We start from the raw sequence: 18,880 nt of genomic DNA, 5'->3' as shown, positions 1-18,880 counted from the left end.
CTATCTTCGTAGTATTCGACCGACATCTTTTTCTATGATTTTGCAATTTTGCATTTTCCTCCAGGTCAATAATCGAGTCCTCTAAGTCATTCCCGAGGTCCCCAAAGATGTTGTGAGTTGCAAGGTCCCTAAAGTGAGCATGAGCCTTAAAAATGAATTTCTTTCCCCCACTCGCTTCTTTCCCATTCATAGTAGAGAAAATATGTCCTGAAGTGCCACTATGTGAGTAATTAGGCCCTTTATATGCACTGTTAGTCACATCGACCCTCACTTAAAGTTGTGTATGTTCGAGTGCAAGTTATTGTTATCAGCATCCCTAGCTTCTCCGACCATTGGCTTCTTCCTTTTATTAGCAAACTTTTTTCCTCGCAACCATCATCCACAACCCATATTCAGGTACTGTCCCCGAAGTTGTCTTGCCATTACCACTGGTAGAAGAAATGCTCCTAGTCTCTACATTTTGTTGCTCAAACTTCACTAATGAGTTAGTCTCTACATATTTTTCCATGTTTGCTTGGGGTATGATACTAGATAAACACAAGAGATCTTCGCATGCCCATATCTCCCACATTTCGTGCAAGCCACGTGAAGACCCTCGTATTCGATTTGATTAAGTAGTACCATTCACTTCAAATTCTGCAATCAAGGATTTCATAAGGTCAATCTGAATGCAAACCCTCGCAAATTTCCCCCTAGATGCTTTAATGGTATTACGATCCACTTTGACAGTCTTTCCTAGTGAATTTGCAATAGTCATTATAAAATCTTGATTGTACAATTGAACTGACAGATCTGGAAAACAAGCCCAAACCAAAGTGGAAGCAATGGTTGCATTAGATGTAGCAAAATCAGTCGACCAAGTGCATACTGTGAGGTAGTGCCCATGTATGATCTATGGCCCCTCCTGCATTACCCTCATTCTATCCTCCAGGTTATCAAAGCTAACAAGGTGAAAGCCATATCCAATATCCATAATATCAACTATCTTTTGGTTTCTATTGGAACTATTATACATTTACCATTCTACCCATTGTATTTTTAGGTTTTATTTCTGTCTTTCATTTGTAATCGCTGCTCCTATAAAGTGCAGCCTCTGACTCTGTTTTCATTAATGAGAAATATCTGATTCTCAAGTTCTCTAAATACTCTCTAGTTTCTTTATGGTATCAGAGCTTATGGTGTAATTGATCGATCCTTGCTACATGGTGAAATCTACCTACAAGCAAGTATTACAAACTGGAAGAAGCATTGAGGGCGCAGAATCAGACGAAGACAATTCTCATCAATCTGATTACTCAGATTCAAATCCAGATTCAGATTCATCCGCCACAGAATCCTCAAATCACACAGAGATTAACAATTCCGCCATGAATCAAAATGCAGAAGCGTATGGATCTGTTCAGAATAACGACAATCCAGGTCTCGTTCTTGTTTCAGCGTTACTAACCGGAAAGAATTATCTCTCCTGGAGTCACGCAATGATCCGAGCTCTGGGAGCCAAACGCAAGCTCGATTACATATTGAAGGAGGATCTCGAACCAGAGAAGACAGCAGAGACTTATGCTCGTTGGGAGGAGGTTGATAGTTTGGTTTTCTCCTGGATAATCAACGCGATTTCTAAAGAATATGCTGAAGGTTTCATGTATGCAACCTCATCATTTAGTCTGTGGAAAGAGATCAAGCAGAGATTTGGCGAGAATAATGGCGTGCTGTTCTTTCATCTCAAGCAGGAGGTTGGATCGATTTTACAAGGTACTTTATCTGTTACCTCTTACTTTACCAAACAGAAGAAAATTTGGGACGAAATGACAACGTTGCGTCCATTACCTACTTGTACCTATGGTAAGGCTCGCGATGTCATTCAGAAGTTCTATGATGAAGATCAACTAATGTTGTTCCTGGCTGGTTTAAATAATGAATTTGAACATGTCAGAAATCAAGTATTATTGCTAGATCCCTACCCTAGCCTCAACAAGGCGTTCTCAATGATCTTAAGAGTTGAAAATCAAAAGGATCTGCAATTAGAATCTACATTTGAGCTATCTCAATCTGCAGCTAATGTTGTATCAAATTCTTATAAGCCTAAGGTTGATGATAAGAAAAAGAAGTCAGTGTTGACAAAAGAGGAAAAGTTATGTGTTCATTGTCAAAAAAGAGGCCATATCAAGGAGGAATGTTTCAAAATTGTTGGTTACCCTGATTGGTTCAAAGGAAACATTAAGAAGAAGAAATCACAGGTTTCACAAGCTAACTTGTTTCATGAAGGAAATGCAGGAGGATCTCTATCACCTTGTGATGCAGAAGCAGATGATAGCAGAAGCAGTTCTCAAAAGGATATGTTTGAGAAAGGAATGAGTCAGATGATTCAGAAGGAGATGTATAAGTTCTTCACCAAAGGCAAATTCACACCAGATACAGAGTTTACTGCTTTTTCCAATGAGTGTAGTGGTAACACCTTAGCACTTACAACTCTTACAACTCTAAATACTTCTCTGACTGTTGTTGATCATATTTGGATTGTTGATTCTGGTGCAAGTGCTCATATGTGTCATGAACAGTCCTTATTTGCTACTTTAGGCAAGATCACATGTCCTAGGGTTGTTTTTTTACCAGATGGTTTAAAACAGTCCATTACGCATGTTGGCACTGTGAATATTACTCCTACACTGCAACTGAAGAATGTTTTATTCATTCCAACTTTTAAATACAATTTGTTGTCTGTTGGGAAGTTACTTATGGATAACAGAGTTAGCATCCAATATTCAACTACACAATGTATATTACAGGACCTGGGTACTAGTAGAAGTGTTGTATGTGGCATACTAGTGGATGGATTATACCAGTTAAAGCAAGCTCAGGCAGGTTCTGCAGTTAATGGAGGGATGGATTTGTCTGCAGTTACTACATCAGAGATTGATAATAATGTTTTGTGGCACATCAGGTTAGGTCATGCTTCTTCACATAAATTGTTGCATATGCCTAATTTGAATTGTAAGATTGATGATTTGGTATGTGACATTTGTCATAAAGCAAAACAGCATAGACTAGCTTTTACTCTTAGTTCTATAAAAACTACAGCTGTGTTTGAAATGTTACATGTAGATGTGTGGGGGCCTTACAGATAAGCCTCTTTGTCTGGGGCAAGATTTATGTTGACTATTGTAGATGACTACTCACGTATTACATGGACTTATCTGTTTGTTTCTAAGGATCAAGTTTCTACTTTGCTGCAAACTTTTATTGCTATGGCACATACACAGTTCAATGCACAAATTAAAGTTATAAGGACAGACAATGGGACAGAGTTTACTAGCTTTAAGACTCAGGCATTGTTTCAACAATTTGGCATTATTCATCAAAAGACTAGCAGCTACACACCACAGCAAAATGGTGTGGTAGAAAGGCGCCATCGTTTTCTAGCAGAAACAGCCAGGGCCTTATTGTTCCAAGCCAACTTATCAAATCAGTTTTGGGGAGAAGCAATGCTCCACGCCACTTTTCTTATTAATCTCCTGCCAACTAAAGTCTTAGATTGGGCCAGTCCTTACTCAGTGTTCTACAAAAGGGAGCCAGATTTGTCTCAAATAAGAAGTTTTGGGTGCCTATGCTATGTTACAGATGTTATCCCACATAAAGATAAATTTGCACCCCGCGCATTCAAAGGCTTATACTTGGGTCTTTCATTTGGCCAAAAAGGAAGTAAAGTCTATAATCTAACTACTCACAAAATTTGTGTTTCTAGAGAGGTGCAGTTCTATGAACATGTGTTTCCTGGTTATGTTAATTCTACTTCTTCTTCTTCATACATTCCACAACACACTCCTCTTTTACCAAATGCAGACTATACACCGATTGCATCTCAACCAAATGTTCCCTTACCTACCCCCTCTACTTTATCAAATTCCAATTCCAATTCCAACACTGACTACACTAATGCATCACCTCCTAGCTTCAATCAATCCAGCCCTCATACCGAACCTACTATACACTCAGATTCTATTCCCCATTTCTCCTCTCCTTCTTCATCTTCACAGCCCTCACCACATACTTCTAGGTATCCTACCAGAGTTAGCAAGCCCCCTTCTTGGCTTAATGATTTTATTGTCAATACTGCGGGTGTTTATTCTTTAATTTGCACAGTACCCCAAACTGTGTTTTTGGCTAATATGGCTAAGGTCAAGGAACCTAGCACTTTTCAGGAAGCTAATGCTCAAGTAGAATGGAAGGAGGCTATGAACAAGGAATTAGAGGCCCTTGAAAGTAATAAAACATGGGAGTTGGTTACTCTTCCTCCAGGGAAGAAAGCTATTTCTAGCAAGTGGGTGTTTCGAATTAAATATCATGATGATGGCACAATGGAGAGATATAAAGCAAGGCTGGTTGCTAGGGGTTATGATCAGAAGTATGGCGTAGACTACAGTGAAAGCTTTTCACCAGTCACTAAAACAGTTACAGTACGACTGTTTCTTGCTATAGCTGCCACCAAACACTGGCCTATTCATCAGGTTGATGTCAATAATGCATATCTTCATGGCTATGTTGATGAAGACATATACATGTTGCCTCCAGCAGGGTATGGGAAGGCTATAGGAGGTCAGGTTTGCAAGCTACTCAAGTCTTTATACGGTCTTAAGCAGGCCGGTCGACAATGGTACAAAGAATTTACACATTCTTTGCAGACATTAGGTTTTCAGAAAAGTATGCATGATTATTGTCTTTTCACTCGAACACTTGATGGGAATTTCATGGCAATTGTCATATATGTAGATGATATGTTATTAACAGGATCTTCCCTGAGTCAAATTGCAGATGTGAAATCAGCATTACACAGTGCCTATACCATTAAAGATCTAGGCAATGCTAAATATTTCCTAGGTGTGGAATTGCATAGATCAACTGAGGGCATAGTGTTATCACAATGCAAGTACATCACTGATCTGTTGGCAGATACAGGACAATCAAATGCTCATTCAGCTTCCAGTCCTTTTCCAAGTGGAGTTCAATTGGATGTAGAGGACCCAACAACAGAAGTGTTTGAACAACTAGGAAAGTATAGACAAGTGATTGGCAGGTTACTGTATTTGGGATTCACAAGGCCAGACATTGGTTTTATTACCCAACAGCTAAGTCAATACATGCAAAAGCCTTCTAAGGTCCATTGGAATACTGCGATGCATGTACTTAAGTATCTAAAGGGTACTAACACAATTGGATTGTTTTATTCTAGTACAAACAATTTTCAGCTTACTGGTTTTTGTGATTCAGACTGGGGTAGATGTAGAATCACAAGGAAGTCAGTAACAGGATACTGCATATTGCTTGGATCTAGTCTAATTTCATGGAAATCCAAGAAGCAATCAACTGTAAGCAAATCTTCTGCTGAGGCAGAATATCGTGCCATGGCAACTACAGTATGTGAACTCAAATGGTTGAGTTACTTGTTACCAGAATTCAAGATTCCTGTCCAACTACCTATTCCACTACACTGTGACAATCAGGCAGCAATTATTGCATAGCAGCCAACCCTATTTTTCATGAAAAGGTCAAGCATATAGACATTGACTGTCACATAGTGAGGGAAAATGTGGTTCAAGGCTTCATCACTACACCATATGTTACTACCACTAATCAGCTTGCACATCTCCTTACAAAGAATCTGCCCAGTACACAGATGAGACCATTTCTAGTCAAGTTGGGATTATTGCCTATGCAACCATCTTCAACTTGAGGGAAGGCTATTGGAACTATTATACATTTACCATTCTACCCTTTGTATTTTTAGGTTTTATTTCTGTCTTTCATTTGTAATCGTTGCTCCTATAAAGTGCAGCCTCTGACTCTGTTTTCATTAATGAGAAATATCTGATTCTCAAGTTCTCTAAATACTCTCTAGTTTCTTTAGTTTCCATAATTCAAGAGCTCTTTTTTTTTTTGCAAAGCAATATAGCCTATGTTTCGGCCAAGGATTTTGACAATAAGTGCGGCTTTCCAAGGTTGTCCTCACTCTTCCATCAACTCAGGCATGACTGTGAATTTGGTTTTAGAGGGTTCTCGAGAGAGACCGTAACCAGAATTTCGGCTTGTAAATCCTTTGGGATTCGACTTTCCTTCGGCGCTTCTCACCCACAACAGAGTCTCGGTATGATTTCGCATCAGCCGTAACCATTGCATTTGTCGTTTCACCGTTGTCTGGCAGTGCTTCAGATTCAACGTTCATGTTACGATTGTAGGACTGTGGCGCATGAGAATGATTGTCGGAGGAGAGTTTTTTTAATTTATAAACTTTAAATCCTTAGGTAATTAGATATCAAATTATTAAAATATAATACATGAATGTATAAAAAAAAAATAAACCAATAAATAATACTTTGAAAAAAGCTGTTACAAACTTACAAAATGACCCGAATCGTATAATTGCATAAAATGGAAAATTTCTAAAACAAATGACTAAGCATTTTATTGAAACGGTGCCTATTAATACATTCATTATTATTTTGGTAACAATATATTCATTATTACTAATACTGCGAACAAGAATAGAAAAGATAATGAAGGAAAGTCTCAGATATTTTGGTGGTGATAATGATATATATACATGTGTTTTCCGTGATGGAATTCTTCTCAAATCAATATTTTGCTCTGTATTTAAACAGTTTTTGCTCCCCAGTTATTTGTGAGGGTAGCATTAAAAATGGCAGGAGAGGCGGCAGAAAAGCTCTTAGCCAACAGAGATATTGAAGAAATAGAAGAAGAAGAAGTGAAATTGAAGGAGAAGATATGGTCAGAAACGAAGAAGATGTGGATAATTGCAGGGCCTGCTATTTTCACCAGATTCTCCACTTTTGGTATCGCCGTTATTACTCAAGCTTTCATCGGACATATTGGCTCCATTGAGCTTGCTGCCTATTCTCTCGTCGCCACTGTTCTTCTCAGGTTCTGTAATGGCGTCCTGGTATGTCTAATTTCACTATAATTGAAGCTCTATAGATTGAAATAACTTCTATTCTAGTGTTAATGTTCGGAGGGATAAGGTACAAATTCAGGGCTATGATAATCGGAGAAAGCTGATTTAATTTCAATATGCAAATCAGTGTAATATTTAGGGCCCGTTTGGCTGTTTGCCAGTTGTGAAGGACTCCTTTCACGCCTAAAAAACAAATAGGAAGTATATAACCAAACACCAAAATTCTGCCTTTTAAAATGAGAAGCCAAATTGGAGGTAAAAATAGGTAACCAAACAGTTCAGGAATTCTCACATGGACCTTAAACGAGCAATTGAATTTGCTCATTCACCATTAAATATAAGTTTATTAAATCTAACTTTTAGGATGCTTTGAATCTCCACTTAGAATTCTAATAATTAAGTCTTTTTACTTTACTGTTTCATATGTAGACACTAGATCGACTCTTCTCCCATACTTATATACTAAATTATACCTTATGGCGTGGTTGGAGTAAAAAGAGAACAAAATGGACACCTCACTTGACTTTTTTCTTTTGTTCTTATGCAAAATTTGGTTTGCAAGATTAATTTAGTATAAAATAAAGTTTAGGTATAAATTTAAGAGGGAAAGTAAATAAAAAAAAGGTTTCTAGTTTGTCCAATTTGTGAACCACACATGCTGTTTAAAGATTTACAAACTCAGATCCGTAATTTCTGCAGTTTGTAAACTCACAAATATTTTAAGCGCAAACGGGAGAAAACAAGATATGAATTTACAAACTTTTAAACCACTGACATTTTACATTTTGATTGACATTTTTTAATGGCTGTACCAGTTTACATTTTGAGATATACATTGAAGAGTTTAGTTACATTTAAAAGTTAAAACTCATCATGTTGGATTTTCTTATTATAATTGTTGATGATCTGAAAATGTATGCAGCTGGGCATGTCAAGTGCATTAGAAACAGTATGTGGACAATCATATGGAGCAAAACAGTATCACATGCTTGGAGTCTATCTTCAAAGATCTTGGATACTTCTATTTTCATGTTGCCTCCTTCTTCTTCCTATGTTCATCTTCGCCACTCCAATTTTAATGGCTTTAGGCCAAGATCCAGAGATATCAAGAGTTGCAGGAAATATTTCTCTGTGGCTAATTCCTGTTGTGTTTAGCTTCGTTGCTTCATATACCTGCCAAATGTTTCTCCAAGCACAGAGCAAGAACATTATTATTGCTTACTTAGCTGCATTTTCACTCTCCTTTCATGTGCTGCTTTCATGGCTTCTCACTGTCAAATACAAGTTTGGAGTCCCTGGAGCTATGATTTCTGCCATTTTCGCATATTGGATACCAAACATTGGTCAACTTTTGTATGTTATGTGTGGAAGTTGCAGTGAAACTTGGAAAGGCTTTTCTATGTTGGCTTTTAAGGATCTCTGGTCTATTTTCAAGCTTTCTTTATCTTCTGGTGCTATGCTTTGGTAAACATGATTACTGCTAATTAAGTTCATATGTTACTTGTACAGATTGGATAATTTTTGGATTAATTAATTTGATCTTTTGATTGACAGCCTTGAACTCTGGTACAACACAATTCTGATTCTTTTGACTGGAAATCTGAAAAATGCTGAAGTCTCCATTGATGCACTTGCTATTTGGTATCTACTTCTTTCTTTCATTAATCTTTTCCCTCTCCTTATTCTATGTCATGAATGATTTTTGTAGAATTTATGAACAATTTAACCTTTAACGTTTGGAGGAAAGTGCAGATATACCTCATATAATAATAGTATATGAAGCAATTTTAAGTCTGGTCCAGGTAATAAAATGCATAAAATGAAACTCTTACATTAGCCCAAATGCGAAAGCGGGAGGCACGGGGTGTTTGCACTTCCTGGGCCGTCAAGAACCACCCTTTATAGGGGTGATTAATGGGTGGTTCCGCCTCAGCCCACCCCTCCAATTTCATCTTTGCACCTTATTGAAAATGTCCTATTGTAAATGATATAATGTTGTTGGCATATGCAGCCTCAACATCAGTGGATGGGAAATGATGATATCTCTGGGTTTCTTGGCTGCTGCAAGGTTGGTACTTTTTAAGAATATCGTATATTAAACTGTAAATGATATTAGAAATCGGAATCGAGTTGTTTGAATTGGAAAAATACATTACAGTGTTAGAGTTTCAAACGAGCTTGGAAGAGGAAGCTCAAAAGCTGCAAAATTCTCAATAGTGAATATAGTCGTCACATCTTTTGTTATTGGATTGGTTCTCTTCTTGGTTTTCCTGTTGATGAGAGGAAAACTAGCATACATATTTACAGAAAGTGAGCAAGTAGCCGAAGCAGTAGCCGACCTTTCACCACTCTTAGCTTTTACTATACTCATGAACAGCATCCAACCCGTCCTCTCAGGTTCGTATTGGAGAAAAGGTTAATTAATAATTAATTAATGTGGTTAGGAAAGAGGTTAATTAGTAATTAATCAATGTTGTGCAGGAGTTGCTATTGGAGCTGGGTGGCAAAGCATAGTAGCATATGTTAACATTGCCTCTTATTACTTGATTGGGATTCCAATTGGAGTCGTATTTGGTTATGTTTTAGGCCTCCAAGTTAAGGTAATTAAGTATCGATTTTGTTCGGTTGTTCATATCTATTGTTTATTGTTACTGTTATTTGTTATTAGGGGTTGGATAAAAAAATTAACCTTTTCTTATTCTAATGTTCGTTTTTCACTTAATTGAATGTTTATTTTCAACTGCAGGGTGTTTGGATTGGGATGATTTTTGGAACACTTATTCAAACTATTGTTCTCATTATAATTACCTTCAAAACTGATTGGGAAAAACAGGTATTGGAAAAAAGATATTTTACTCCATTTATAAGGCTAAATTATACTCATGTTGCTCAACTTTGGTATTACTTTCTTTTAGAGTTGCTAAAATTATTCTTGAAATTTTTCATATGCTAATATAAAAGTCTCGTATAAACATAAACGACATTAAAATGAAAATATCCAAAAATTAAAGTGTTTAAAATTACATTTCCAATATAATGCTGATTTCGATTTTTAAAATTATTATTTTTAATGTTTTCTTTTCTCTAACCAAACAACATTTAAGGATTGCAAATAGGGCGGAACGAGGATAGAGACTATTCCCCTATCCACTCCCTTTTGGATGGTGAATCTCCATCTCCGTCCCCATTGATGAAATGTTAAAAAATCGTCCCTGCCCTATTCCCATGGAGATTCGGGTCCCCATGGGGACCCTATTTCCTACTACTCAAATTCTAAATCGTGTTTTCTTTAGAATAATTTAAATTTTTGCCCTATAATACCAGTAGAAAATATAATACTAATTCAATTATTGTATTCTTTTCTCGAATGCTCAATCTTTAAAATTCGGGTCATCCATAATATAAGGTTATTACGAGGAATCTCCATGGGACATGTTTGGGGTAGGGACGGAGATCCCCGTGGGATGGAAAAGAGGTTCATGTCCCTATACCCCAACCATCCCCACCTCTTGGGATTTATTTTCTCCATCTTCGTCTCACGGGGAAAGTTAATGGAGATTCTCTATCCTGATGGGGCGAATTCTCTATAGAAATGAAAATTTTCTATCCTAATTGCAGAACTAAATGATTTCAAAATAAAATATAAAATAATTGAAGAATTAAAGTTGTTTATAACACTATCTATTTTACAAGATGGAAGGAGAATATACTTATTTGCTACTTATAAAAAATAATTGATTCAAAATATTGGTTGATTGATCTTATATTAATTAATTTCTTAAATTCTGCAGGTAATTTTAGCTCGTAAACGGGTTAACAAATGGAATGTAGGAAATTGACACAATTGAAAAAAAAAGGAGATGTTTAGTTGTTGTAGCCACAAATCGATTAATTTTTGTAACTACATGTTTTGACACATAATAAAATAATTGAAATTGACTTATTTAGTATTCTGTTTTGTTATTTTTAGTTTGTAAATGTTGCTATTTTTGTCAAACATATGGTTACCAAGGTTATAAGAATCGGATTGGCTGTCCGGTTCAATTGGTTCAATTAAAATTGGTCACTATTTCGGTTCAGATAGAGCTAAATTTTAACATCTTTGAAAACTGGTCTGTTCAAATTAAACTATTTGAACCGATTCCGATTAAACGGTCTGGCAAAGTCATCTTCTAAAGAAGATATCTAACTAAAAAGTAGAATTTATGCACACAAAGGGACTCGAACACAGGACTTATTAATCTCAAATATGCTCACTAAACAAATAACCAACTTATAATATTTAACAACAACTAATAAACATATAATCATATTTACAAATTAAATATTTAAAATATCATTTAGTATTTTTTTTTTCTATTTTATGTTTTAATAAATATTATACAAGATTTATTTTATTTTTCTAATATTAATAAAATTTAATTAGTTTTTAAATATAATAAATAAATTTATAAGTCTAGTAAATTAAATAATTTAAGTTGAATTATAAAATATATAGATGTGGGCATCTCTAGCAAGAATCTGAGGTTAGATGGTTGCACGGCATGTAACAAAAGCCACACGCCCTATGAGTCAAATGCTGAGTGAAGAAGGTTGGAAGAAAGGTCCACACGACGTGTCAAGAGAGTCACACGATGTATGGATGGATTGAAAAGCTCATGGAAAGACGTGTGGCATTCCTTTGACACATCGTGTGACCTGGTGAAGTGAGGCATTAACGAAGCATCGTCGAGCAATGGAAGCGGCCAGAGATAATGGCCACACGACGTGTTAGACATGCCACACACCGTATGAGATGAGTTCCTCGCTAAGGAAACCAAGTTGCCAGATTCCTATTTTGCACCTTATTACTATTTTTCCATTAAGACTTATTTACCATTCTAACACTTAGCCATTTCACCCTACCTTACTCCTATTCATTTCTTTATGAAATGTAACCCTGGTAAGGACTTTATAGTCTTTTGCATTTGAATAAGGCCAAATGGAAACAACAAATTCCCTATTAACTTTCTACATATGGGGGAAAATAAATCCTCAAAAGCAGGATGGGGTAGGGACATGGACCTCTCTCACATGGCATGAGGATCTCCTATGGAATTATGTTGGGCAGGCTTTAATGTGAATTTTCATATTGAGACCAAAAAAAAATATTAAGTCTTCTTTGAGTCTCTCAAAGGTAGGGCTGTAATCGAGCCGAGTCGAGCTTTGGCCTGTTCAAGCTCTGCTCGCTATAAAATTAACGAGCTCGAGCCCGTGCCGAACTTGTTATAAAATTAACGAGCCGAGCCCGAGCCGAGCTTTGGCTTGCTCAACGAGCTTGAACCGAGCTTCGAGCTTGTTTCGAGCTCAAAATCCTCTTTTAGACTTGGTTCATTAAGAAAATTATCTAACCATGAATTGTTTGTGAGTAAATTGTTAATTATATTTGTGAAGTTTACTCGTAAATAACTCTTTAATTGTGTACATAAACAAACTCACAAGGAAATTTCGTGAATAAATAAACAAGATACTTACAAATAGTTCGTCCATTACTCATTTATTATGTTTGTGAACGAACTCATCTAATAGCAAATGAAATAATATTAAGTTTAGATATTTGTGAACTAACACAAAACTATATAGTTTTCTACAAAACTAAAATTTGTTCATAAATGGTCTAATCGAGCCTGCTCGTGAGCTTTCGAGCCGAGTTTTGGCATGCTCAAGCTTGGATCGTTTACGAACCGAGCCAGTAAATCGTATTCACGAGCGGCTCGTTTACAAATCGAGCCGAGTCGAGCCGAGCTTTTATCGAGCCGATCACCGAGCCGCTCATGAGCGGCTCTATTTACAGCCCTACTCAAAGGGATATAGAAAGGGTCAAAAGTTCTACATCGGAAACGTGTAACTTGTTTCAAGTGTTCGTATTGGTGTCTCTCACACACATGGGGTACTCTACTTTTTTTTTTTGAAAAGGTGAGGACCTACATGTTTGACCACTACATGCGTGCGCCCCATCGTCATTCGACCGAACCGGGTCAGGTCGAGTTGGTATAGAAGCATAATTTTTTGGAGAAATTTTTTATTTAACATTTTAATTATTCAATTAAATATTTTGTCTATTTGAATTGCTCTCTAATCATAATTACGTTTTATAACATTCTCTAATTTTGCTCCCTACTTCTTCATACATTTTCTCTCACTGACCAGTTCATCAACATGTTTGAATTTTTTCTCTTCCTCAAAACTAGATACAGAAAAATAGTTTTCTACTCAGGCTACTATTCATCTTCTCATTGTTTCGAAAAATAGTTTCTCTACAAAATGAGGAATTGAGCAGTAATTTCATCTTGAGTGTATTTAGACTGATTTTTAATGTGCAATTTATAATAGAATTGTTGGTTGGGTTGTTTTATCCTCGAAGCGTTTGACTTGTAGACTTCTTACACATGTTAGAGGTAGTGTCGAGAACATCTTAAAGAGAGCGACCTCATATGCAACTCATCCTAGATATTTCGTTTGATAATTCTATTCTTTCCATCACTGTGCAATAATAATTTTAAGATGTTGTTTGCTCCAATGGCTACCGAACAAACCAATGGTGTGATAAATATCAACAGACAGTTCGGTTTAAGGGGGCTCACTCCAGACGGTGGAAATAGAAGATAATGTTCCATCTCACCACAAAGCAGATTGCATCTTGTGCTTACCTTTGAAAAATTGGATTTCCAAAAAATGCCACTTAGGAAGAAACTCATGTTGTAGAAAAATGGGCAGAGATTGATTTTCTCTACAAAAACTACATCCTAATGACTTCGCATATGATTTATACGATTGCTACAATGCTGAGCAAAAATTTGTCAAGAACATTTGGGATGCTTTGTAAAAGAAATACAACACAAAGGAGGGTGGAACGAAAAGTATGATGTGAGTCGCTACCTCAAGTTCCAAATGGCCGATGACAAAGCTGTGGAGGCTCAATCACATGAACTCTAGAAAATTGCTCATGAGATCATCTGAAAATGTATGCCTCTTAATTGACAATCTGCCTCTTTCTTGGAAGGACTTTAAAAATGTTGAAAGGCACAAAACTAAAGAATTTTTGTTGGAAAGTTTGATCACCCATCTCCTATTGAGGAGGAAGATCGTAACAGGATAAAAAAGAAGAAGAGGTGATTGTTGTTTCTAACAACACTAACACTAATATTTTGAGACCTTGTATTTGCTTTTCTATAATTGGTTATATTTTTTTTTTCATTTCGACATTCTCATAGACTCCACCAATACTCTTGATATTTTATTATTTATTTGTTTTTATATTTAATCCAAGTTGTCATTTATTTTTGCAATAATGATCTAATTGTTTTTACTAATGGTATTGAATAATTAGACTAAGTTTTTTGGTGTTATATATTTTATATTATTTATATTTCAAATTAATATATATTTTTATTGATAATTCAAATCAAATTAAATTAACTTTGAAAAAAAAATTGATTAAGTTTTTATAGAATTTTAATTAAAGGTGAATGATTTATTTATTTTTACAAAAGATGATGATTTGTACTTTTTAATAATTTTAATATATAAATTTTCATATTTTTTCCAACTCGAATTCTTTAAAATAATAATAATAAAATATAAGATTAATTAAGAAATGTATAGAATACAATGAAAAATCAAAAATTAAATTAAACTATAATTAAATTTCAACATTATATCTACAATACAAACGAATTACAATATATGTTGAAATGGAAGCAACATCAATTTATTATTATGCTATAAACTATTTTAATCAATATTTTTCTAATGTTACACACAAAGAGACTTTATCAATTCAACATGTATATACATTTAGCCTTTGCATTAAAAAACTTTAATTACATATAAAAAAAAAATTCATAAGAATTAAACACAAATTCATCTTGTTGATAATCATTTTGCTTGATGAAATTTCATGATCACCAAACTATTTGAATTCAATTATTCATTAGGCTACCTCTTCATTTTTCTAGAGCGAGAAGCTCTCACTTCTCTCCTCCTTTCTTCTCTTTTCCGTCAAAGTTCATCTTTCCAGTTCTTACTTCATTTTCTTCTTTCTTTCTTTTTTTCTTTACTTTCCCTTGACTCCTTTCTAACCGGATCTATCTCGAGGAGGAAGAAGGAAGCTTGTCTTCCTTCTTCCTCCTCTCATCTATGTTTTAGATTTAGTTTTAGCCTTATATTTTATTGGTTTGTGGCTTTAGTTGGTTTGAAATCTATTACCTTATCGAAGTTCTTTTTCGCCAGATCTACATCTGTTAGTTATACTTATATCTTTTATTCTTTTTTCGGTTTTAGCACAAACAGAAAAGATTTATCTTATTCGTAGATTTATAGATCTGCGTGGTTGCACAATAGAAAAGGACTCAGATCCAAATGTCCGAAAGAGTTTAAAGGATGAAGAATAGATTGCAGCAGTATTTCAACGAGATTCAACTTTCGAGGAGTGTATGGTTTCTATTTTCTTTGTATTAGTTCTACCTTTAATGGGTTTTATTACTCTTTGTAGTCTTTTTTCTTCCTGTAATGGCTCTTGTACTGGCGTTAGCCTGTATGGGTGTGAGGTTTTATTCCTCATTTTTCATGTATCTGTATCTCTGAATTTTTTTATCTAATGAAATGATATATACTATTATATATATATATAAAAATATTCATTAGGCTACAATAACCCAATATATTCAATTGAATCGGCTTAAGGTGATGAGTTCTCCTATTTTCATCTCGTAATATCCCATCAAGACATTGAGTTAACTTGTTCTTCATTTTTTCATTGTATACAATATTAGTCACGCTCGCAGATATCACTTCTTTGACTTTATTAATATATTCTAGTAATTATATATTCTTGAATTTCGAAAGCAAGAACACGAAACACACAAATAAATAGAAAATAAAAATTAAGGGACAAAAAAGAAAATTAGGATAGAATTATCTTTGTCTCATTTTTCTTATTTCTACAATAAGAGAGGATGTCAAGATATAGACATATAAAGAGGTGAGTGGAAATGTTTTTTGCCCATTAATTAAAAAATTTATTTTTTTCTTAATGAAGTATTAAGTCCATAAATTAATTTTAGTTAAATAGAATTAAATTGTAATTATAACTACTCAGTAGAAGAAAAAACGTTTATAATTAATATGTGAAATTAATTCTATTAATTAGAGTCATTATGCTCAACATTTTTAGAAATTGAAGATATTCAAATAATAATATTTTTAATAAATATTTTCCAACACATGTCTTATGATCATGTTTCATTTTCATCTGTTCATATGTTAAAAACTCTTAAAATACTAACAATTTTGTATAAACCACAATATAATGGTTAATAACTATATAGACATGTGTTACAAAAGCAATTGTCTTAATATCCCATAATTAATGTACATTTTCAGATTTCGAGTATCAAAATTTATTTTTATTTACCTTCATTTTGAGTTCATATCTAGTATAATCCAAATTCTTTAAAATAATTGGACGCTTACAATCTCTCTGTCTAGAGGATTGGAAAAAAAAATTTAACTTCTTAATCATAAGGGTAATTAATTTATTAGTCCCTATATTTTGATAAAACACACTGTTTAATCCCTGTGTTTTCAAAAATACACGGTAAGGTCTCTAACCTTTTTCTCGGTGAACTGTTTAGTCCTTCATCTGTTTGTTAGATTTTTTTACCGTTTATGAATTCAGAAATGACTATATTACCTTTTACTATTTACCAGTGAAAAGCAATTCACACCTCTATGTCTTTCTCTCACAACTCGCGCTCACAAAAAAAATGGAGAAAAGATTGAATCCCTAACCCATAATCGAATCACTCATGCTCACTCTTCCTGTTTGAATTGAAGGTAGAAATCGACTCAAATCTCTCTCGCTTACTCTTTCTATTCGAATTGAAGGTGGAAATCCATTTACTCTCAATGGTGGAAATTCTGCAGTAGAGTCTAAAAGAAAGGAAAATAAAGGAAAAGAAGAACGCAAAGATGAGAAACAATGAAGATAATGGTCTTATATATTTGATTTTGTGGTAAAGGGTAGTTAGACATTACATTTTTATTTTAAATAGATTTTGACTCAAATCCAAATTGACTAACAGAATCTTCATGAGAGTCTAACGGCAGGGACTAAACAGTTCACCGATAAAAATGTTAGGGACTAACAGTTCATTGAGAAAAATGTTAGGGACCTTACCCTGTGTTTTTGAAAATACGGAGACTAAGGGACTAATAAATTAATTACCCTAATAATAATAATAATATTAAAAGAAAAAAGTACAAAAATAAACTTTGTGGTTACATCTGTTTTCGATCGGCACCATTGTGGTTTAAAAATTTACAAAATGGTACCTTGCGGTTCATTCTGTTAGCAAGCACAGACCAAATTGACTACCAGTGTTAAAAATTAAAGGGAAAAGAGTTAATTTTGTTCTTATATTTATTTATTTTATAAATTAACTCCCCTTATTATCTAATTATCACAAACAAACTCTAAAAATAAAAAATAAAAATAAAATACACCATCTTCTCCATTTTTCTTTAATTTCTTATTTCTCTCTCCTCTCTCCTTTTGTTAATTTCTCTTTCTAAGAAATAAATCTCCAAAATCTCTTTGCAATTTATTCCTCAATCACTTGCTACCGGAATTCCAATTCCAATTCCTCCGCCATCATCTCCACCAGAAACTCCAGAACTTCCAGCCACAGTTTCACTTTCCGGTCTAATCTCCTCCAACTGATTCAAAACTTGTTGAACCTCCGGTCTCGCCGACAACGAAGGATCAACACAATAAAAAGCCAATTTCAAAGTATTAAGCAATTCATCCCCAATTTCATTCACATCTTTCATCAATTCCAAATCAAAAACTTCATTAGTCCATTCTTCTTTAACAATCGAAGCAACCCACTGAGGCAAATCAACGTCGTCCATTGCTTCTCCGAGAGATTTTCTGGTGAGAAGTTCTAACATGATGACTCTGAGGCTATAAACATTTGTTTTCGTGTTTGCTTTTTTCAGTTTTGAAAGCTCTGGCGCTCTGTATCCTAATGCTCCGGCGGTGGCTATTACGTTTGTGTTTGATGCTGTGATCTTTGGAGTAGTGTTTTGATCGAGTAAAACGTTGCTTGATGGATGATGTTTTGGTAAAACACATGAATAATAAAATTTTAGAGAAAGAAATTAACAATAGGAGAGAGAGAAGAGAGAAAGAGAAGAAAAAATAAGAAATTAAAGAAAAATGGAGAAGATGGTGTATTTGATTTTTATTTTTTATTTTGAGGTTTGTTTGTGATAATTAGATAACAATGGGGTTAATTTATAAAATAAATAAATATAATGACAAAATTAACTCTTTTTCCTTTGACTTTTAACACCGTTAGTCAATTTGGTCTGTGTTTGTTAACGGAATAAACCTCAAGGTACCAATTTGTAAAATTTTAAACCACAAGGGTGCGATCGAAAACAGGTGTAACCACAAGGTTTATTTTTATACTTTTCCCTAATAATAATAATAATATAGAATCCATGATTAAAAAATGAGAAACGAACTTAGAGTGGTAATAATGATATAACATAATTTATAATTAAAATAAACTTTATTATAAATACAGTGTTTCAATACCTCTTTAATTATTTTCTTCAATATGTCTCAAACTTTAATAAACCACTGTTTTGTGAAACTTTATATCTATTCGTACTAAAATGCAAAAAAAAAAAAAAAATACAATACAATACATATCAGTTAGATAAACCAAATTAAAAAAAAATAGTAGACTTTACTAGTTTCTGAATTTGAAAAATTAATCTAATTTTAATTAAAGGCCTAAACCATACGCAGCCCCCTGAACTTGTCACTTTTAGTCATTTTGCCCCCTGAACTTACGGGACGACCCA

At 34.4% G+C, this 18,880-nt stretch overlaps 1 protein-coding gene across 1 annotated transcript; it reads left to right on the top strand.

The window, feature by feature from the left end:
* Window positions 1-6,633: 6,633 nt before the first annotated feature.
* On the top strand, window positions 6,634-10,917 carry LOC136206942 (protein DETOXIFICATION 21-like). Its single transcript, XM_065998152.1, has 8 exons — window positions 6,634-6,952; window positions 7,887-8,428; window positions 8,519-8,605; window positions 8,976-9,032; window positions 9,123-9,361; window positions 9,446-9,564; window positions 9,711-9,797; window positions 10,756-10,917. The coding sequence occupies exons 1-8, from the start codon at window positions 6,692-6,694 to the stop codon at window positions 10,801-10,803; spliced, it is 1,440 nt and encodes a 479-aa protein (XP_065854224.1). The 5' UTR covers window positions 6,634-6,691; the 3' UTR covers window positions 10,804-10,917.
* Window positions 10,918-18,880: the final 7,963 nt, after the last annotated feature.

The sequence above is a fragment of the Euphorbia lathyris genome, chromosome 9 (genome assembly GCF_963576675.1).
Source record: "Euphorbia lathyris chromosome 9, ddEupLath1.1, whole genome shotgun sequence".
Classification (NCBI taxonomy): domain Eukaryota; kingdom Viridiplantae; phylum Streptophyta; class Magnoliopsida; order Malpighiales; family Euphorbiaceae; genus Euphorbia; species Euphorbia lathyris.
This window is presented reverse-complemented; position numbering and strand designations above follow the sequence as displayed.

Bases quoted from the DNA above. Each gene is read 5' to 3' on its own strand.
- LOC136206942 (XM_065998152.1), top strand. From the start codon at position 6,692: ATGGCAGGAGAGGCGGCAGAAAAGCTCTTAGCCAACAGAGATATTGAA. The intron at 9,362-9,445 runs GTTCGTATTGGA...AATGTTGTGCAG, and splicing joins CATCCAACCCGTCCTCTCAG to GAGTTGCTATTGGAGCTGGG. The intron at 9,798-10,755 runs GTATTGGAAAAA...TAAATTCTGCAG, and splicing joins AAACTGATTGGGAAAAACAG to GTAATTTTAGCTCGTAAACG.